General features: G+C 37.2%; 1 protein-coding gene and 1 long non-coding RNA gene across 4 annotated transcripts in view; one reads left to right on the forward strand and one right to left on the reverse strand.

Moving 5' to 3' along the window:
* The window catches only part of myom3 (myomesin 3), a 70,086-nt gene that overhangs the window by 45,930 nt on the left and 4,209 nt on the right, over window positions 1–19,947 (reverse strand). For both annotated transcript variants that reach the window (XM_044118083.1, XM_044118084.1), the window contains exons 3-8: window positions 16,359–16,463; window positions 11,720–11,873; window positions 11,261–11,418; window positions 10,219–10,311; window positions 9,864–9,952; window positions 6,944–6,988 (exon numbers count right to left, since the gene is read on the reverse strand). In XM_044118083.1, the coding sequence (XP_043974018.1) occupies window positions 6,944–6,988; window positions 9,864–9,952; window positions 10,219–10,311; window positions 11,261–11,418; window positions 11,720–11,873; window positions 16,359–16,463 (644 nt within the window). The remainder of the gene's footprint in view (window positions 1–6,943; window positions 6,989–9,863; window positions 9,953–10,218; window positions 10,312–11,260; window positions 11,419–11,719; window positions 11,874–16,358; window positions 16,464–19,947) is intronic.
* The window catches only part of LOC122831709, a 70,550-nt gene continuing 58,434 nt past the window's right edge, over window positions 7,832–19,947 (forward strand). For both annotated transcript variants that reach the window (XR_006370743.1, XR_006370742.1), the window contains exons 1-2: window positions 7,832–8,033; window positions 8,121–8,217. This is a non-coding gene — a long non-coding RNA (uncharacterized LOC122831709). The remainder of the gene's footprint in view (window positions 8,034–8,120; window positions 8,218–19,947) is intronic.

Below are 19,947 nucleotides of genomic sequence, written 5' to 3' on the forward strand. Positions count from 1 at the left end.
CCTTTCTCTTGATCTTACGTCTGGATGTCTTTTTCTGATCTTCCTGGTCTCCATTATGTTGGGTTATTGAGACCGTTTCTCCTTCAGTGATCTGCTGGTCTTTAGAGATCACTGTTTCTTTTCTCTGAATCTTGTTTTTAATGGTTGCTGTCTGCTCTCCAACTGTTCCTAGTATAGAAACTACCTGTTCACTGTTTTCTCCAGAAACTTTGTCTTTGTTGAGCTTTTCAAATTCAGAGAAAGCTTTTAATTCTGCCTTTCTCTTGATCTTACATCTGGATGTCTTTGATTTCTTCGATGGCTTTTTCTGATCTTCCTGGTCTCCATTATGTTGGGGTTCAGAAACAGTTTCTTCAGTGATCTGCTGTGGTTTACTGATCACTGTTTCTTTTGTCTGAATCTTGTTTTTGATGGAAGCTGTTGGATCCACAACTGTTTCCGGTACTGAAACTTTCTGTTCACTGTTTTCTCCAGAAACGATTTCATTGTTGAGCTTTTCAAATTCAGAGGAAGATTTTAATGCTGCCTTTCTCTTGATCTTACGTTTGGATGTCTTCGATTTCTTCGATGTCTTTTTATGATCTTCCTGGTATCCATTATGTTGGGTTTCAGAAACAGTTTCTCCTTCAGTGATCTGCTGTGGTTTACTGATCACTGTTTCTTTTGTCTGAATCTCATCCCCAACTATCTCTGGTACTGAAATGTTTTGCTGGTCACTGTTTGCTCCAGAAACCTTTTCATTGCTAAGAGTCTCCAGTACAGAGGCAGCTTTCTTTCCTGACTTTTTCCTGTTCTTATCTGCTGATCTCTTGAATAGCTTGTCCTGATCCTGATGCCCATTCAGCTCCGTTTGAGAGGGCTGTTTTCTTACCAATAAAAACAGCTCAGTTTGGGTTGAAATTGATTGATAAACTGGTTTGACTGGACATCTGGTTTCCAGTGTATCCATCTCCGTTTGTGTTGAAGTCGTTTGACGGACTGGTTTTAGCTGATAACTGGTTTCCAGTGTATCCATCTCTGTTTGAGTTGAAGCAGATGAGTACTGGACTGTTTTCTGCTTTGGGGTTTCTTGAAAATCAGTCTGAGTTTCAACAGAAACCATTGAATTCTTTCTTTGTCGTCTCTCTGAGAGTCCTTTCCTGACCAGATCCTTCTGCTGTTTAAGTTTTGCAGTCAGTTTCTGATTTACATTGAACATCTCATCAAGCTGCTTGAATAAGTACTTCTGTACTACCATATATTCCAGTTCAGTTTCCTTAAATTTAGCAACACACGTACACTGATTTGTTGTCTTTCCAGGAGATGGACTTCTCTGCTCTTTTTGCTCCAGTGTCTCCAGCGGTTTGGAAATGGATTCCTTGGTGGTGACCAGCTGTCTTGAAGGAATCACGGTGTTCTTGGAAAAGCTTTCCTTTTTCAAGGAAGCTGCCACATCATGATCTTGCGTTGGCATTGAAACACTTTGGGCTTCAATATTCTCGGCACAAAATTGTATATCTACGGGAGGTTCTGACTTGGGCAGCATTTTCCAAAACATTTTCTTTCCGCTGCTGGGCAAACCTGCTTGAAGACTTTGGTTTTCCGGCAGAGGTCTGTTATTAATGTCACTGTTTATAGAAAAAAATGATAGATCTACGCAGGCATCAGGCTCGGGAAAAGATTTCCACAACAGTGGCGTCTTCTTGATGCGCTTAGTCTTGGATTGTTTTTCTCCTTTCTGATTCAGTTTCCTCTGTGGTTTGGAGATGTCGTTCTTTTCAGTGACCGGTTGCGTTACAGAAATCTCAGGTTCCTCTGTGCAGATCTCCTTCTTTAAGGAATCTTTCTGGTCACGATCCTCTTCAGGCAGAGAAGTGTGCATCTTTTCAACAGTTTCAGTGCTGGACTGAAGGGGCTGTTCCTTCTCTGTTGTCTCCTGCAGTACAGAGGTCGGTTCCTGTTTGGTAACCAGTGAAGCGTCTTCAGTGCTTTCAGATGAAAGATCAACAGGGGCGTGTTTCTCCAACCAGATGTGGAATGGTATCATTTTCTTCTTGATGCGTCTCGTAGTTGGTAGCTGTTCCTTTGACATGGAGGGCTGTTCTTTCTCTGCTACCTCGACTGTCTCCTGCCCTCCCGTGGTGGACTCTTCTCCACTGACCAGTGATTTGTACTGCTTCTCAGTGTTTTCTGCAGAAACCTCTTGGTCAGCGGGGACATGTTCCTCCGACCAGGTTTTAGATGGTACCAGGTTCTTCTCCTTAGACTCACTGTCAGGTGCCGGTTTGTCCCCTTTCTGATCGACTGCCTCCAGAGCTTTGGTTATCGATCCATTGTCAGTCAGAGGTGAAGCATCCTGCTGTTGGATGTTTTCAGCAGAGATCTTCAGCTCTTGCTGCTCCAACCAAACTGCAAACGACACCTTCTTCTTCTTCCGCCTGGGTGTCATTGGTGGCTGCAATTCCTTTTTGACAAAGTTGTCGGATGCAACCTCTTCGATTCTATGTTGGTTGGTCTCCATTGTAAGCTTTGCTTGTTCAGGTTCTAAGCTAAATCAATTCTCAAGAGAAGCGTATTAACAAGGCTGCTAAACGGCTGTGATGAAAGTTGATGATGTGAGGAGCTTATATAATGGCTGGTGATGTCAGAATTCTGCCTTTGGAGTTAAACTGTGACATCACACTGTGACGTCACAGTTTTGTTTGGTATTCAGAGCGGGCTTGTCTGATGGATTTTTTATCAACAGGACGGATGTGAAGAACCAACCAGACTACAGAAAGAACTGCCACTGGTTGTCATAGTTACCAGTGAGGTGCGGTCACTGGAAGCAAGTGATACAGAGCCTCACCTGTCATAATGGAAAAATATAATGGAAAAAATAATTTAGATAGCTATTTTTACCCTGTGGTTTGTACTGTAAAGTATTTATTTTTTATTTAGCTTAACCAATTTTGATTAATTTGTCTTCAAAATCGCTGAATTTTTGCATTTTCCCATTCAAATGCTCAGAAGCGCAACAGGTGAGGCAGCAGCAGCATTTCCCTAACCTGAGGGAAACAGATAATCCCGAATCATTTTATTGCCTGGGGCGCATATTGAGGCTTTTATTTTGAAATTTTCAGAAAGCTTCATAATAAATGCCCACACCAATCCAATGTGTAAAAGTGCTTTGGATATACTAGTCACATAAGGCCTAAAAGAGCAATTACATGATGTAAAAATTGTCAAGGCTTTTATTTTGAAATTTTTAGCAAGCTTCATTTCAAAAGCCCAAACTAATCCCATGTATAACAGTGATTGTGTTAAATCGCTTATATAATGCTCAAAAGAGCAATTCTCAGATGTAAAAATTGCCGAGGCTTTTATTTTGACATTTTCAGTACATGTCATAATAAATGGTAAAACTAATCCCATGTGTAACAGTGATTGTCTTAAATCACTTATATAATGCTCAAAACACAAATAGTTCTAAAGGCCAGTTCAGTCCTCCTCTGTAGTAACTGACAGTTCCACCATGTTGTAGTTTGACATTCGGTCTTTGTAGTTCTAAAGAGCAGCTCAACTGTCATGTGAGTGAAACACACAGGGAGAGAGAATTCTAACTGTTTGAAGCAGTTAGTTTTACTGATCAAAGCAGGCTGAACATATCCTTGCCTAAATGCTGCCCATAGTATATGGGGTATCATTAGAATGCTGTCTGTACTTTACTTACTCCATTCAGTATATTTAAAACGACTAATAAGTAAGAAAAATAGCTAATAGCTTAATTAAGGTAAAAGTCTAATCTTAATGAACTGCCTTGCGCAGCAACCTGAGAGAAGAATACAATGCATTCTAATATTATTGCACCGCCTATGGGGGTGCATTAACCTGAGGGGAAAATAAAGGCTTTTATTTTGAAAAATAAACATAAGCTTCATTTTAAATGCCCACACTAATCCAATGTCTAACAGTGTTCGGGTTAAATCCGTTATTTACTGGCCTAAACAGCCAGTAGTTCTAAATGGAAGCTCAGCGCTCTGCTTTAACTGAGTGTTAGAACTACAGATATGGCGTTTTTGTAGTTCGTTTTTATTATCATTAGGTCAAAGGCCAATGCATTAGCCATAACCTGAGAGGAAAAGATAATACAGGCTAATATTATTGCACCGCCTATGGGGGTGCACTAACCTGACAGAAATATTGAGGCTTTTATTTTGAAATTTCCATTAAGCCTCATTTAAAATTGACACACTAATCCTGTGTGTAACAATGGTTGGTTAAAATCAGTTATAAAATGCCCAAAACACAAGTACTTCTAAAGGCCAGCTCATTCCAGAGAGTCCTCCCATATAAAGAACTACAGTGATGCGTATTTGTAGTCCTAAACAGCTCTCCCTGCTCTGGGTTCCATTGCTATGGTAAATAATCCTCTCTGCCAGCTGTGAGTGAGACATCCAGGGGGAGACCATTCTCTGTTTGAGCCAACCAGTTTGACTAAAAAAAGCATTGCAAACAACTCTTTCCCGTTCGGGAACCGTAATACATATTTAAAAACCGTTTGAAGCGTATGAGAGGGCTATTTGTCGTCTCCGATAGTCCCGCGATTCATATCTCTACCTCAGTCACAGTATTAACAGCGATGATATAAAGAAGGTGTGTGCCAAGGTCTGAAATTTTTCAGAAATACATGGAAGTGAATCAGTGAGATCTGTCTACTACCCTGGCGCATGACTTTGCTCTGAAGCACCTGGAGCGAAAAACATAAGCGCTAGATAATTTTTGAAAACATTTGACCGGAGCAGGCATGCATATCAATGTCATGACCGAGTTTCATACCAATCGTGCAATATTTGTGAGCGTGAGGGCGAGTTAAAAAAAGATTTGGGGTCAAAATGTCACTCTGACTCTCACTCCAGCGGAGCAGCATTCACACTGAGATTTTTCCAAAAATCAAAAACTTTGGGTCGCTCAGAAAGAAAATGTGGACAAACCATAATTCATATCGACGTGCTCTCTTCACTTTAAAAGAGATCACGGACGTATCTACAAAATGAAGTTTGAATGGCGTTTCTACATGAAGTTATGACGACACAGAGAATTCTCAAAAATAGGGTATTTTTAGGATTTAGTGGTTGCCTCGTCTTGACGACGAGAGTTGCACCTGGTGAGCTCGTTAGTGATTTTGGGGTCGTTTTTTTGCTTTTTACGTCGCCATGGTGACTCCAAATTCCACCAAAAGTAACAGCACATCTTCCGGGATCGAGCCGCACGTTTTGATACCACTTTTGTGGGTGGGCTCGCAGCGGTACGAGCCGCATTCACGGTGACGGAAGAAAAAGTTAAGAATAATAATAAAGTGACATTCTATTGGGTGTAGAACAATACACCCAATAGGCCCCAACAACAGTAAAGCTGAAAATGTGTCACATTTTGAAAGTGAGCAGCTCCCTTCTGCTATCAGTCATTTCCTGGCTTACCGAAGCATCAATCCATAAAATCTGGGCATGAATAACATGTGTTTCAAGCAACTTGTCAAATCTGGTTGTCTGGAGTGAATCTGTCATAAACAAACCATAAAATGTTTCTTATGATAATTACATTCTGATAAGCTAAATCACTGTTAAGTTAAAATATATATCTGCTTGTCAGCATTCAAACCCTCAAAGATAGGATGACAAAGATAAATTTGCCACTGTTGTACTTTTGTTTATTGGCTGATTTGTGCTGAAGGAAAGAATCATCTTCTCATGAGATCATTTAGATAAAAAAGAGGGCATGCAACTCTACAGGACATTTTCTACGATGAGCTTCTCCTAGACGCTGATAAAACTTCATTCAAAATCATCTGATTTCTTACTTTGCGGAAATGTACTATATTGATTGTAGAGAGAGAGCTTCTGGGAACATACTATTGTAAACTAGATTATAATCTTGATATTCATTTGTTTGTATTTTCAGGGATGTCTCCAATTTAAAATCATTTAAGGTGACAAAATCTTTATAAATATACATTTAAAATCTAATTTTACGCCTACAAACAAATAATGGCCTAATTAAACTATTTTATATTTACACAATAAGATCAGGTGAAATTGCTTACTAAATGAAATTCAATGTCTCCTTATAATACAGATTTACATTTCAGCACATTCAAATTTGCAAATCAAGCACATCCCAAATTTGCTATTTAGGTTGTCTCTGAATAGACTGAATAGGCATAATACGACTGGAAAACATATTCTATTTCTTTCTAATAAGTCCAGACTTGCCCAGCTTATTCTTGTTTTTGAAGAACTAGGAAACTATATTATGGAATAAAAATCTAGTTGATTAAAATATCCGGCTTACACATTAAAGCCAAACTCTAAAGTACCAATTATGTATGACCTCATTCCTCAAAGTTTTGTTTCTGATATATTTCTGCCTTTTTTCTACATACATTCACAGGACATCCTTGTCAAACATCATGAACAATCGATCAATTCTAATGAGTGGGTAGCCTTATTATTGTAGAAAAAGCAATATAAATCAATGAACTGTACATTCTGGCCAAAAATTGCTTATCCCCTCACATGGTTGAGGCTATATAGGTCAAAGACTACCAGAGCTGGGAGCAAAATGGGATAAATCTCCTGCTGCCGCCGAGATGAAATATACATGACTGTCATTTCTGCTTAGATATGAGCAAATCATTTTATCCCTGCAGCAACCGACACATATCTATTTAACACCCGTACATCCACAAACACCCACGGAGAAACATAAATCCAATGATAAACAAACACCAGCGATGCACTGCACCCTTTCAATCCAACCATATCTTCCTTAAGGAAGCATGGCACACAGCACTGCTGAGTGTCATGCCACAGTTTTCAAAGCCGCCCAGACCTCCCTCCTTCACAAAAGAAAAAAGGGGAGCTTCAAAGTATGGCAGAGAAAATGAAAGGGGACACTTTTTATTAGGCCCTGGTTTGAAACTTACCTGTGGTCTGCGAGGACTCTGAACCAGTCATGGCTCCACGATATGCTGAATCACAAAGTAGCAAAGCAAGACAGATTAAAGAAAGGAGAGGAGGTTAGAAAATAGACAGAGACATCAGGATGAATATTGTAAAAATGAAGGAGAAGGTAGCCAAATAGGGAGGCAAATCAAACTGGGCAGTACCACATTTATGGAAAACACAGAATATTCTCTGTAAGTGAGGTTACAGAGAATATTCTGTAAAAAAATAAAACAGATATTTAAAATATACCCAAAGAGAACACACCTTGAGTAGTTGAATAATCTAATCACAATGCTGTAAAAAAGTAGTTCCATCTTACAGATAATTTCTTTTTTAGCCTTTTTGTTGAATTTAAATGTTTCTGATTCAGCGTAAAGTGATCTCAATGTTCATAAATCAGACAAAAATAAAATAAGCAAATACAAAATCTTTTTTTTGAAATGAAGATTTCATTCCTTTAAAAGAAAAACACCAGTCAAACTACATTTGCTTAAAATATAATTGATCCTCTTGTTGTTTTGGGTGTTAAATGTTGTGTTAAATTGCACTGCATTATTATACAGTATATCAGTCTGGATAAGGATATGAGTCTTTAGGTCACTAGAAAAGTAGTGAGAACCATTTTTCCCCACTGAAGAAAACAGAATAGGAGTGAAGCTTTTCATGAATTTCTAGCCAATCAAAATTACTCTAACAGTATAAATGTTTTATTCAGGAAGTCCTAAAATAAGCAAGAACAACATCTTAAGGATAGCAAATCTCACTCAGGCCTTATTCATTCCAGTTTTACGGCTTCGTAAGTCCGAAGTACTGAATAAGATCTGATACACGACATGAAAGGAGGCCAGTTTCCTAGGATACCAAAAGCAGGTGGAAGGCCTGATTATGGCTAAATTGTGTTCACCTGTGATTAGCTGACCATAACGGCAACTCCAAGACCTCAGTTTTCATGCTTGTTTTTGTACAACAAAAATCTACGCAGATACATGGTATGACCCATGAACGGAAATCTGGAAGGAAAAGCGTGGCAAGTGGATTTCAATAAACATCGTCCACCATAAACTTACGGTGAGAAGCTAACTAACTCTGTAATGGTCAATGGAAATATGCGGTTTAAGATTCACTGTGACATTTTAATGTATGTTTACTGTGCAGAACTGGAAAAATTGTTGCAAGAAACTCATTGACGGGGCTACACGCAGTTTGCAATAGGAATCTACATGACACAACTCCACGGTTCTGCCACTGATGAGTAAATGCTCTTTTTAAATTTTATTTATGCATTTATTTTTTTGACAATGCTGTTGCTTTGAGTGAAAGCGGTTGTTTAATGGTGGTAGAACCTGTTGGTTCGTCGTCATTTTGACTTTAGTGCATTTTGAATTCTTGAGATGCTTCTCATGATCTTGCACTGGATTTGACCGCTTGTTTCGTTTAGGTTCGAACCAGTTTCCTATTATTTCACAATAATTATAGTAAGGAAGTCTAGCCTGCTGTTTTTGTTGTTTGGTTTTTTTTGGGAGGTGGAAGGGTGTCTAATGGCCTCTGAATTAGATTTGTGATGCTCTCAAGTATTGGGTTTATCTGTTTACTTTCTCTGTTTGAAACACTTAAAGCACTTCTTCAGTCTCTTGTGGTTTTAATGTTTTTGATAAAAGCTAGGAGCATCTTCACTGTTTATTCTTGCACTAAGCTTCTTAAGTCCCCCCACCTGGACTCACTTGTGGTTCTACTTGGACTAAAAGCTTGATTAGAAGTTGTCTGTTTGACTAAAACCTGTGTTTTAATCCAACTCAGAGTAAAACTCACTAAGATACAGAAAGAGATGTTTCAGTTGCTTTTCTGCTGTCATGATTTCTATGGCTCACAACAAATACCACCACCCAAAAATCAGTGTCCAAAAAATAAAAATACAGATTGTCCAAAAATTATTTCAGTATATAAATGTGGGCCTGCTGCTGTGATTTGCTTTATATGCACTCTAGAGGTGTTTTCCTTGGTTCAAGCATTTCTTTACTCACAAAAATTTGGAGCACCGTTCTGAAAAAGTAGACTTTTTGTGAAAATCCCATAAACATTGCTTGATATTCTTCTCAAGGCTGCACAACGTTTCCTTCTACTGAAATTTCCATTATTGTATACATCATACTGTAAGCCAGCTTCTATAACAATAACCTTTTGTGGCTTGTTCTTTTTATGTTGGGTATCATCAGTATCTGGTTGCTAGACAACTATAAAATCAGTTTGCTTCCTCATGGTTATGTAGGTCATAATAAGACTAAGGAACATTTCTGCAATATAAATTGTTTTATGAAAAAAACTATAATTTTCTGAGAAACTACATTTGAGTTTTTCATTAGCTGTTAGTCATTACAAAATTTAAAATGACAAGAAAAAAACACTTAATTCTGTTTTGTTTTGAAAATATTGATACAGAAAATATCCACCATTTAAAAATGTTCAATATATTTATAAATTAGTTTTTCATATATTCAGGTATACATCATATATCACATATCATTAAGATGTACTTGTGTTTATGTTTGAATATTTTACAGCTGTAAACGCAGCCACTAGGAGGCAGTGCTGTCAATAAATAACTAAGTTGGTACAATATGTGTTTTTTATTTAATATTTGTGCAATGCAGAGTTGTTGATACTCATCACTGGATGAAATTTGTGAAAGTGGTGACATGTGCACTGAATTTGTCTGTAGATATTTCACTTTGTTGCAAATCTGAATATTTATTTACTTGATATTTGCCAGATCAATTTTCCAGTGTCTTGTAATGAATATAAAACCTGAAAGTGAACTCTTCATTATCTCTGGATCCATCTTGGTTTTCATAATGGTTTGGAGCAAAATATAACTTGTCTGACATGTGTAAGATAACTCACAGTTTACCACTAAGGTTCCAAATGTTGTTGCTTCGCCCAGGGCACTCTTGGCAACCACTTTATACTCTCCAGCATCTGCCGGAGAGCACCTTTTGAAGAGTAAAGAATGCATTGTAAATGTTTGACAACAAAAAACTGTTTATTCCACATGTAGTTCTCTAGCTCATATGGGTCGTTCATATAAATAAAAAACAAACCCCAAGGGGAAAAAATATGTTATTTCATTTTGCCAGCCACCTTTTGCAGAATATCTTGCCTTGTTCAATTTCTATTTCATCCATTTATGTCCACTTCCACAATAAGCTTTCTATGCAAGTATTTTCAGCATTAATAACAATTTTAATCTTGGACCTACCTTCTGATTTCCAGTAAACTGAGGCCAAAATTTTGTTGGAGGCTGTAATTCCATGGTTGGGAAGACATTATTAATGGTTCACTGTCTTTGTACCTGAAGAATAAGTAAATAGTCTTTGTTGATGTGACAGTCATGCATGCACGTTCCTTTGAAAACAAAAGCTGTATTTGGATGCTGCATTCTCCTGCTTACTGATAACTTGTCTTTAACATTCTACATCAAGGTAAAGTTTGGACGACTGTACACAGCAGAAGGGAAGCCTTTGATCTCTCATTCTCTCATGTGCCGAGTTTTGTTGAGCACAGACCTTTGCAGCTCATTGGGCTTGATGGGTCCCATATGGGTTGGTTAAACTCAGGAGCCACAGGTTATCTTGATCTCAGTGTTCATGCATACTAAATATACTTTCATTGCTTAGTCTCATAACAACTCAGGTCTCAGGGTCAAGACTTTGGCAAACTTCCTAAATTTGCACGAGTAATTTTATATTAATACACGGTGCATTATTTATCTCTTGGACCTCATCTTGGGAAGAAAATGTCTTGACTTTTCATCCACATGCTGGAAGTTATTGCTATTTTTTTTTACCCATATTTAACTGTTGTCAATGTATGTTACTGATAGTTAAATGGCCAACAGCAATTTTCTAATGACTTGTATTGAATGAGTACCAAAAACCACATTTAATTAGCTTTTGCAGTAGGAATTTATTTATTTATTTTGGCAAACGAGGCCCTTTAAAAAACTGTATGGTGTGTATATACATAACATTAAGACATCTTATTTTCAACTACATCTCTATCTATATTTAAAAAGTATGCACACTGACGGGGGAGAGGATTCACGGTCAAATACTTTGACCAGAAATGTTGCTTCTGATTTGCATTTTGCCTTGGCTTCAAGTGATAGATTTGACAGTCCAGTCATAGACTGGATGACTAAGACAACTCAAATTTGGTAGGGTCTCAAAAAAAAAAGACACTCAATAGATTATCTATAGCCATAGAAATGACATGTGGAACAGACAGATGCTCATTCATACCACTGAATCTTTGGGGATGGACAACCCCGGACACTGCAGGACAGTATCACAGTCATTCCCTCCCAGACTGTGTGAGCTCTTAGAGGGATAGTGAAATCTGGAGCTTTCTGACTCAGTCTCTCCAAGTAGTTCATATGGGCAGACTTCTTATTTTCTGCCTGAAATGCAGATGATAGACAGTATTTTAAGAAAGTAATATTCTGTGGAAATATAAGAAATTAAGATTTAAAAAATAAACATTGTGAAGAAATGTTACAATGTTAGGCTCTGTTTTTTATGTTTTTCTTCCCCTTAACAATTTGACATTGCACAGCATTAGTCTTTTATACAAAATTCCACTAAAATGTACTAAGTCCATTGTAAAACGTAGGTGTTAATACATTTGTAAAGCAATGTGCATCTATTCATGTACACTGTCACGTATGCATACATAAACTATCTAGGGTCACCTCTCTCTACCTGTTGCCGGAGTGCCATTTTGTCAACACGATTGCGCAACAGATGCTGGTTCCTTATCACATCTATCTCAGTCCTCTCCGCCTCATTACCAAAGCGAGTCCACTTCTCTCTGTGGTACTCTTCATCTGCAGCCAATGTTTCTTGCAGAACTTCCCTAACATAAAGGAAAATTAAAAACTTTTCTTATTATTACTTGCATATTGGCACCATGGCAAAACAGCAATATGACTTACTGGTTGTATTATCTGCATTATCTAACATTCTTTCTTTTCTTTTTTTTTTTTTTTTATTTGGCAAAGTAGCAGCAGCACCAACAACCTGAGCAGGTTGTGCACCAATTGCAAGGTGCCACTAATCATTTTTTGAATGCAAATATTTAATTATTTCCCAGTTTATTTAAACAAATGTTAATTTTCTTTTATGGCTCAAAAGCTCAGGATCAACCATTGTGGTTTGTTGCTTTGTGCTTCTGTCGTTTTGTATAATGAGCTCGATTTGCTCTGTTGTTCAAAGGGAGTTAGATGTTACTCTTTCAGGACAGGAAAATCAAACCCAGCTGCCACTGCTGATTTGTTTGAATTTAAAAAGATGAGCTGCCTGCTACCAAAAAAATCTGCCACATATCTATCTTTACAGTAATTCATGTGTGGACAGTTCAAAGTGGTTCTGTGTTTGGTTGGGTGGCACTCTTAGTTTCTCTTTTGTAAAGCTCATATCTTTAAAAGTTTAAGGCGACATAGATATTCTTCAACAAAATAAAATTTTCTCTTTTTCATAGCTGGTGAAAACTTTATATCTGTACTTGTTTTACTGTTTCCTTGCTTTTTAGAGAGAATCAATTCACACGTGTATAGCTTGTTGTAGTTGTGAATATTTCCATATTATGTTGCTTCTAACATCTCCTGTGTATAGTATAGTTCATTCATATGTATGGTTTTAAACATGCTTCACACATAGTCATGGACATTTCCTGTATTTTCTAGCATTTTAATAGTTGCATCTAAAGAAGGATATTTTTTTTCATTTTTTGATTGACAGTCCCAAGAGCTTAATTATTTCAGAACCTACTTCACAAACAAATACATTGCAGCAGCAGAGACTGGGACTTCAGTATTCAGATAATATCTTCCCTTTACCTTGATGGCCATTAGAGTAGAAATAATGGACCCCAAATGGTTGTAATTCTGTAAAATTTATAAACTGGATGAATGAATATGCAAGTAAATGCACATGCTTAGAATAATATACACATCCAGGTGCTCAAAACACAGCTTTAACTTGTGAGTTCACTTGCTGATTTAGTGTGTGCCAGTGTTTTTGATATATTTTGGCTGAAATATGTTAAGCCTTGAGGGGATAAAACACAGAATCTCTTAATGTCATTTTAACACGAACTGTTGCTGAATTTGCATCTCATCTTAAAACATGTAGGTAGGCAAAATGTTGAAAAACCATCAAATGCCAGATTCTCTTCAACAAAAATTTAAGTGAATGTCACTCTCTCAAATCTTGTCAGGCACAGCCAAAGTAATAATGTTTTTCTATTCAAAAGCTTTCAACCCCATCTTTCAGCTCTTAACCTGCAGGAGTTAATCATACTCTACATTAGTGGATTTCCATCCCTTTATGCTGAAGTTTCAACCCATTCTGAATTCATCAAGATGTCTGAAAAACAACTTGATGATAACCTATTAAAAATAAGTTATCATTATTGTGATAACTTATGAAAAATAAATCTACCATCTGGTTTAGATTAAACATGCTATTGCAGCAAGACAAAATATTTAAAAGCTGAAATAGCCTGGTAAAGTCAGATTAATTGTGCATGGAAAAGGAAAAGGGCTATTGGCTGATAGAAGTTTAACCCTTTAACTGCCATGAGGACGCCGGTGTCCTCATTGACCTGCATGTGACGGTATTTGGGGTGACAGTTAAAGGGATAAGGAAGAGAACACATAGAGATGGGAACACATAGAGTGCTGCTTTGGCACAACTAGAATCTCCCGTTTATTTCACCTCAATGGTAATGCTGTCTCAGCATTCACCATACTTCCCATTTAGAGGGACAGAAAAAAAAAACCAGTGCCCCCATTCTGGCAAATTTCAAAAAAGGCTTTGTGCTACATTTGTTTTGTAGTAGATGGATAGATGGATTTTTGTCTGTGGTAACAAATATTCCTTTGACGAGGCTTCGTTATAACAAAAATTAAGATGATGCTAAATAAAATTACAATGAGAAAAACAAGACCCACACTAATGCAAGAAAACTTAGGGTTTGCTCCATTTGCGGATGAAGGCTCTCATCCTTGACGACTGGAGTCATTTTGTAACCATTTCTAAATTAATTAATCTGTTCTTGAGCTTTATATCAAGGCATGACGTTTATTTTTCAGTTATTTTTGAGTACTTTGTGTTGTCAGGTAGGATCTATAGGTGTTTTTCCTAATAGTTTTCAATTTTAACTAATATCTGAAATCAAACTTTCTTTTACTTCTTTTCTATCCTCTCCACCCCAAATTTGCTGGGAAGGGGGGAAAAATATTCCAATGTTCCAATTTACACTGCTGACAAAGTCAACAACCTAGAGATGTCAGATATTTTGACACAAGTGTAATCACATTCTGGATGTATTAGAAGACAACAAAGTAGCTGCTTCTGCAGTTAAGCCTCCAAATGTGAAGAAGTTATTAAATCTCAAGACAGATGCTGCGTGACCCACGTAAGGGGACCTTGTGACAAACAAGGTGCCCTTACAGTAAGAGAGTGATTTTGATAAAGCAAATCAAGTCACCAGAGGCAACAATTCCCTTGCTTCTGCCCTCTCTGACCTAAACCTCTCCATTCTGGGGCTTATTTTTAGATGTGACATCCTCTTTCCGACAGCTGAACAGTAATCCCGTTCTGGCAACATGATCAGGAGACACTCGTAGAGTAAAGGATAGCTCTACACTACATGCTGTTAACAAAGTGCTCCTAGATTCCTATTCACTAATACTTTAGACTACATGCTCTGGTAGCAAATTACATCTGGTAACCAGCATGATACTAATGTTCTGCTGGAAAACCTTTTAGCTTGTTTGGGTTGTAAAAACAAGTCTTTTACGAAAGTCCTTAATAAGTGTCATCAAACCTGGTGATGAGTCCCTGAAAGTAGAAATGTTGTCAAATAAATGGGATGTCGAAGCTTAGATTTACAACACACTTCACAACTTGAATCGCCAATTGTAAAGATGTATAACTGCAGGAATTATTGAATTTTTCTGATATGCCTGAAGTACGTAACGTTAAAAGAAATATTAAATTAAAAAAAGAATAATGTCCAGATCAGGGGAGAAATAGCTCTGAAATACACATTTACAAAATAAGATTTAGGATATTCTTCCTGAATGTTTTTGCCTAAAATTCCATTATTTTGCTCTCGTTTTGGAATGCCACATTGATTATCCAGAATATCATTAATATTATGTTAACTATCAGAAACAACAGCTGATAAACCTCTGTACCATTTTGCAGATGCTTCCTTCTCCTCTTCCTCTGTATGAAATGGAGAGAAAGCTTCTGTTGTATGACACAGTAGAGTGATTATGGCTCATTACTGGTGTGACATTCTTTAGAACAGCAACTGAAGGGCACCAGCTGGCCTTTATAGACATGAATGAATGGGATGAGGAAGAAGCTCTGATTTACATTGTCAGATGAGACTTTAAAATCTTTTACTCTGAACCGACTTGCAGGGCAAAGTGTGCATAGAACTTGACCCTCTTCCTTTTTCTTTAAAGTGTGAAGATGAAGGATGTGATTGATGAGAAGAGCATTAGAGGATGCATACATCATATAGGGAGGAAGTCCTCAAAAGAATGGGGACGGGGGTGGGCTTGTTCTTTAATTCAGTATGAGTATTTTTTTATTTTATTTTTTATTTTTTTGCCATTTTATTAACAAAATGATTCTGACCCTATGAGAAATTAAAAAAAAACCTTAGTCATGAGAATCAAGACACACTGCCTAATGTTCATCTATCTGGCCTATGGTTTACGGGGTCACTGTACTTGACTGGTCAACTCGCTCACCTTCACCAAAATCACACGGCAGTCTATGGAGTATTGTAAAAAAGGAATATTAGAATCAGTAAAGCCAACAAAGCAGATCTACTTTAGCAAATCTTAAGCACTGTTGGTTTGCTGACCTCCTCAGCAGGGGTACATTTCCTTGGAAACTGGATGTTAGGTTTTCAGTAAGCAGTAATAGTCAAGATTAATAGTCACAAAATACTAATGGGTGGAAACTTTTTGAGTTAAAATTTTTGAATAAAATTATATTTTTGATTACACTCTAATTTGCTGATATGCTCCTGTGGCTATTATTGCATTATACAAAAGTATGACAGATGTTATTATGCAATTACTGTTGTGCTTTCAAACAATATGAAAGCATATTGTCTCCCTTCTAGGTCATGACAAAAAGATTTGTTACAATTGAGCACCTGAAGGGACTTGCAGCCCTCTGTGTTGTAAAAGTAATTGAGAAAAGCATCACTAGAAGCAGACAGCAGTGTTTGCCTTTGTCTATGATGTCACTTTAAGCTGAATTGTCAACAAAACATACCACATATACAAATATGGTTGAAATCCTGTCTTACCAAGTCCTGTGGCGGGGTAAATTGTTCATGTTCAGGATCTCTTTGAAAGACATCAGATCAGCAGGAATGATGGGTTGAACATCAGAGTAGGAGGCATCCTCATTACTAAGGAGTCCGAAACATGTGGGTGAAGAATAAAATATTATATTAACACTTATTTTACATATTATTTAAACACAAACGATAAGAAATATCTGGTCTTATGTCATTTGCTCTTCTAATTGTAAAACTGAGCCTTCAAAACAAAGTTAATTTTATTGTTCTCGTGTACCACTAGAAAGCAGCACTGACTGCATAATAGTCTGAACTTTAAATTAAATCATGCTTTTACATAAGTTCTGCTTAATACTAACAAATGGAATGTACATGAGGCTTCAGGTTAGTAAGGACTAGTTTTAAATGGTCAATTTCAATAAAGAGGCTAATTTTATCCAATATATGGTCTTCTCAATTCTTAGAAAGGTGAATGGTGACACAAGTTGAACAAAAGAAGCAGTTTGGAGTTCTACACCCATGAAACACAAAACCCCATATTGTTCTGCTATTGTTCAGGGATAAGCCCTAAATGTGGATTAGTTTGTAATGTTTTGTTAGTTTTACGTACTCTAGAAGTACTACATTGCAATTTGGTGATTCAAGCTCAGCAGAATCTTATTTAAAAGGTATTGTTAAAAAACATATTTACAGCACTGTCTTGAGGAAGTATCACAGCTTACAAAAATACAGTATTTTCTTTCACTAACAAAGAAATTCCCAAAGAGGTTTCTGCAAAACTTTGGCATAGCATCAATGGATCAACTATCTATTCTCTCTTTTGTTCTGTTTTTAGGCATTTGTTTTTGTTCTTATTTCCCACGAACTCAGAGATTTAGATATTACTTCCTTGCTGTATCTAGTATTTTATAGCCTGTACGCTTTTATTATCTAGTTGTCCATTTCGCAGAGATTTTTAGAGCACAATCCTGTCTGGATAATTCAGTTCTTAGCGATATGTTTTGTCTAATATTAGTGTTCTTGCATAATTTTATTCAGCACTGAACTTTGAACGAAAATTTTCACTCACTGGTTCCTTTTATTAGAGACACCTGTTTAATTATTTGTTTCCACAAATAGTGAATCAACCAATCATTGCAGCAACTTAACACATTTAGGGATCTAGGTGGGGTGAAGAAATCTTGACATAAAAATCAAGGATCAAAGTAAGTAAGGAAGGAATCAAATTTATGAGACTTGTTGTAGTTGCCAAATGGGCAAGTCTGATCTACTGGAATCTTAAAGTACTTTAATTTACAAATCATCCAAGTCATGCTGATAACCATCTCTGAACTCTGTAGATATTTTGAACCTTGAAGCAGAAGAACTACTGCAGCAGAAAACCACAGAGAGTGCCACAGTTTGAAAGTTGCCTGGTTTGAATAGTTTTCCTTTTAGCTGCAATGTTCAGCTGGTGGTGAGAATTACAAAAAGAACAAAATAAAAAATAACATGAAGGTATGGATTCATTCAGGCTTGTTTCAATAGTTCAGCCTGGTGGGGTAATTATGTGAGGGACATTTCCTGGCACACCTAGCGCCACAGCTTTGCAGAGTATTTTTCTGAGCCTGACTGTCCCTTTTTGGTCATAATGGGTTAAGTAATATGCCATATCATAAAGTTTAAATAACCTCAAATTGGTTTCTTTAATGGGTTCACTGTACTAAAATCCCCTCCTTATCTGTGCAGCTGAAAAATCTGCAGCAGCAATGTAGTGGTATTGGTGAACATGAACCAGATTTCATGAGGTCTGTTTTTGATGCTAGACTGAAAGTGGTTCTCAAAGCATACGGAGATTCAACTTGGCACCAACAGGATATACCTAATAAGGTAACCAGTGAGTGTTTGTTTTACAGGGTCAACTCAATTGGTGCATTACATGTTTTCTGAAAACCCCCCAAAACAAAACAAGGAAATAACGATAGAAACTCGAGTTCTGCTGCACACAGTGTGACCCATTTTTACTCAAGTGTGAAAAATGTCATGACCAGAATCAGCTGCTTCAGCTCTGAGTGTTCCCCTTTCTCTCACTGATTTACAAACACACATGCTATTGTCTTCAGGGAGCTTATGTAATCAAGAGGAACAGTAGTTATGGTTGTGAGGTCACGCATACCAACCATGTAGGTTACAAGCCAAAGGCTTTTGGATCTATTTAACACTTTAACTATGGTACAGTGGTGATGTTTTGTGGCATTTCATTGGGAATGTTTATCTCTTTCAGTGCATTGCTGTCAACTCTTAATTATGCTTGTATGTGTGCTTCAGTTGATGAGTCAGAACATAAACTCAACATAGTAAAAAAAATAATAAAAGACACTAGACATGTAGTACCTTCTATCTAGACGGTTATCTCCTTCAAAAGAATGTCTCTTTAGGGATCCAAAGCATGTCCAGTCAAGTAGATACACACTTGATACTCTTGTATACACTCTTGTGACTGTACAACTGGCATGTGAGAGGCAACAAGTGTTCACCACAATAAACTAAGCTGGCCTTTTCTTTGGGCATCCCCATTTACAGGAGAAGAGTTTTTATTGGCGACAGTCTCTAGTGACAATGAGGTTTAAAGACATGGAGTGGAGGAGCGACTTTTTAAGTCACTCCTCTCTTTGGCAGATGTCTGTTGCTTTTTTTTATAACTGAATAATTACAGCTCCAGTGAGAAGGCATTTGAAGTTTCTGTTTTTTTTGTGTCTCACAGCTATATTTAAAGTATTTGCTCAATATTGAAACAAAGTACTGTAAACTCCACCTGCATTGAAGTCAAAAAACAGAATTTATCTGTCGGATATGTTTATTCAGGTGTGAATGACTCAAACCCCAACTACCGTTGCTGCTAAGGTCTAGCCTCAGGCATTACTTTTCATAAGCCATCTTACAAATTGAAAGGCAAATTTACATGACTTCTCTTTTCCTTTTGTTTGCCAGCTCAGAAATTTCCCCATTTCATGGTACTCTGAGAACAACTTCTGCTTTCCTGTTCTACAGATGGTATCGCTAGAGTACAGTCACAGTTAGATACACAGAGACAAACCCACAGGGCACAGCGTATAAAAACACAGGTGCATCCAGTAAAGCCAGTGTGTGACTTGTACTGTGTGCAGAAAACTGGGGGATGAGAAGTCATGTGTTAATAAACATGAATAACGTTCCTCAAAACACTAACAAGGAGGAAATAAAAAGAGGAAACTTGACTGGTACAGGACAATCTGCTCTCATTGTTGTGTGCGTCTCAAAAGGTTTTACAGAACAATCTAACCATTGCACACAATGGGGGTGGGAGGGAGTAACATGTTTGAATTTTTTTTTCTTTTTAATACTTATCAATACTACAAACCACCTGCTCTCTCTCATAATTATTTTATATACAAAGAGACATGTCCTCCAAGTTCAAGTTAAACTAAACTTGATGGTATAATTGAACATTTTCAACCTCTCTAAGCAGGAAAGTGGATCCAGTGCTCGTTTTATTCCGCAGTGGAAATTGTAGGTCCACAGGTTAGCCTAATTTAATAACTTGCTGCAGTAGAGGCTGTAAAAATCAAGCAAATTT

Source organism: Gambusia affinis, linkage group LG05 (assembly GCF_019740435.1).
Source record: "Gambusia affinis linkage group LG05, SWU_Gaff_1.0, whole genome shotgun sequence".
NCBI classification, from domain to species: Eukaryota; Metazoa; Chordata; class Actinopteri; order Cyprinodontiformes; family Poeciliidae; genus Gambusia; species Gambusia affinis.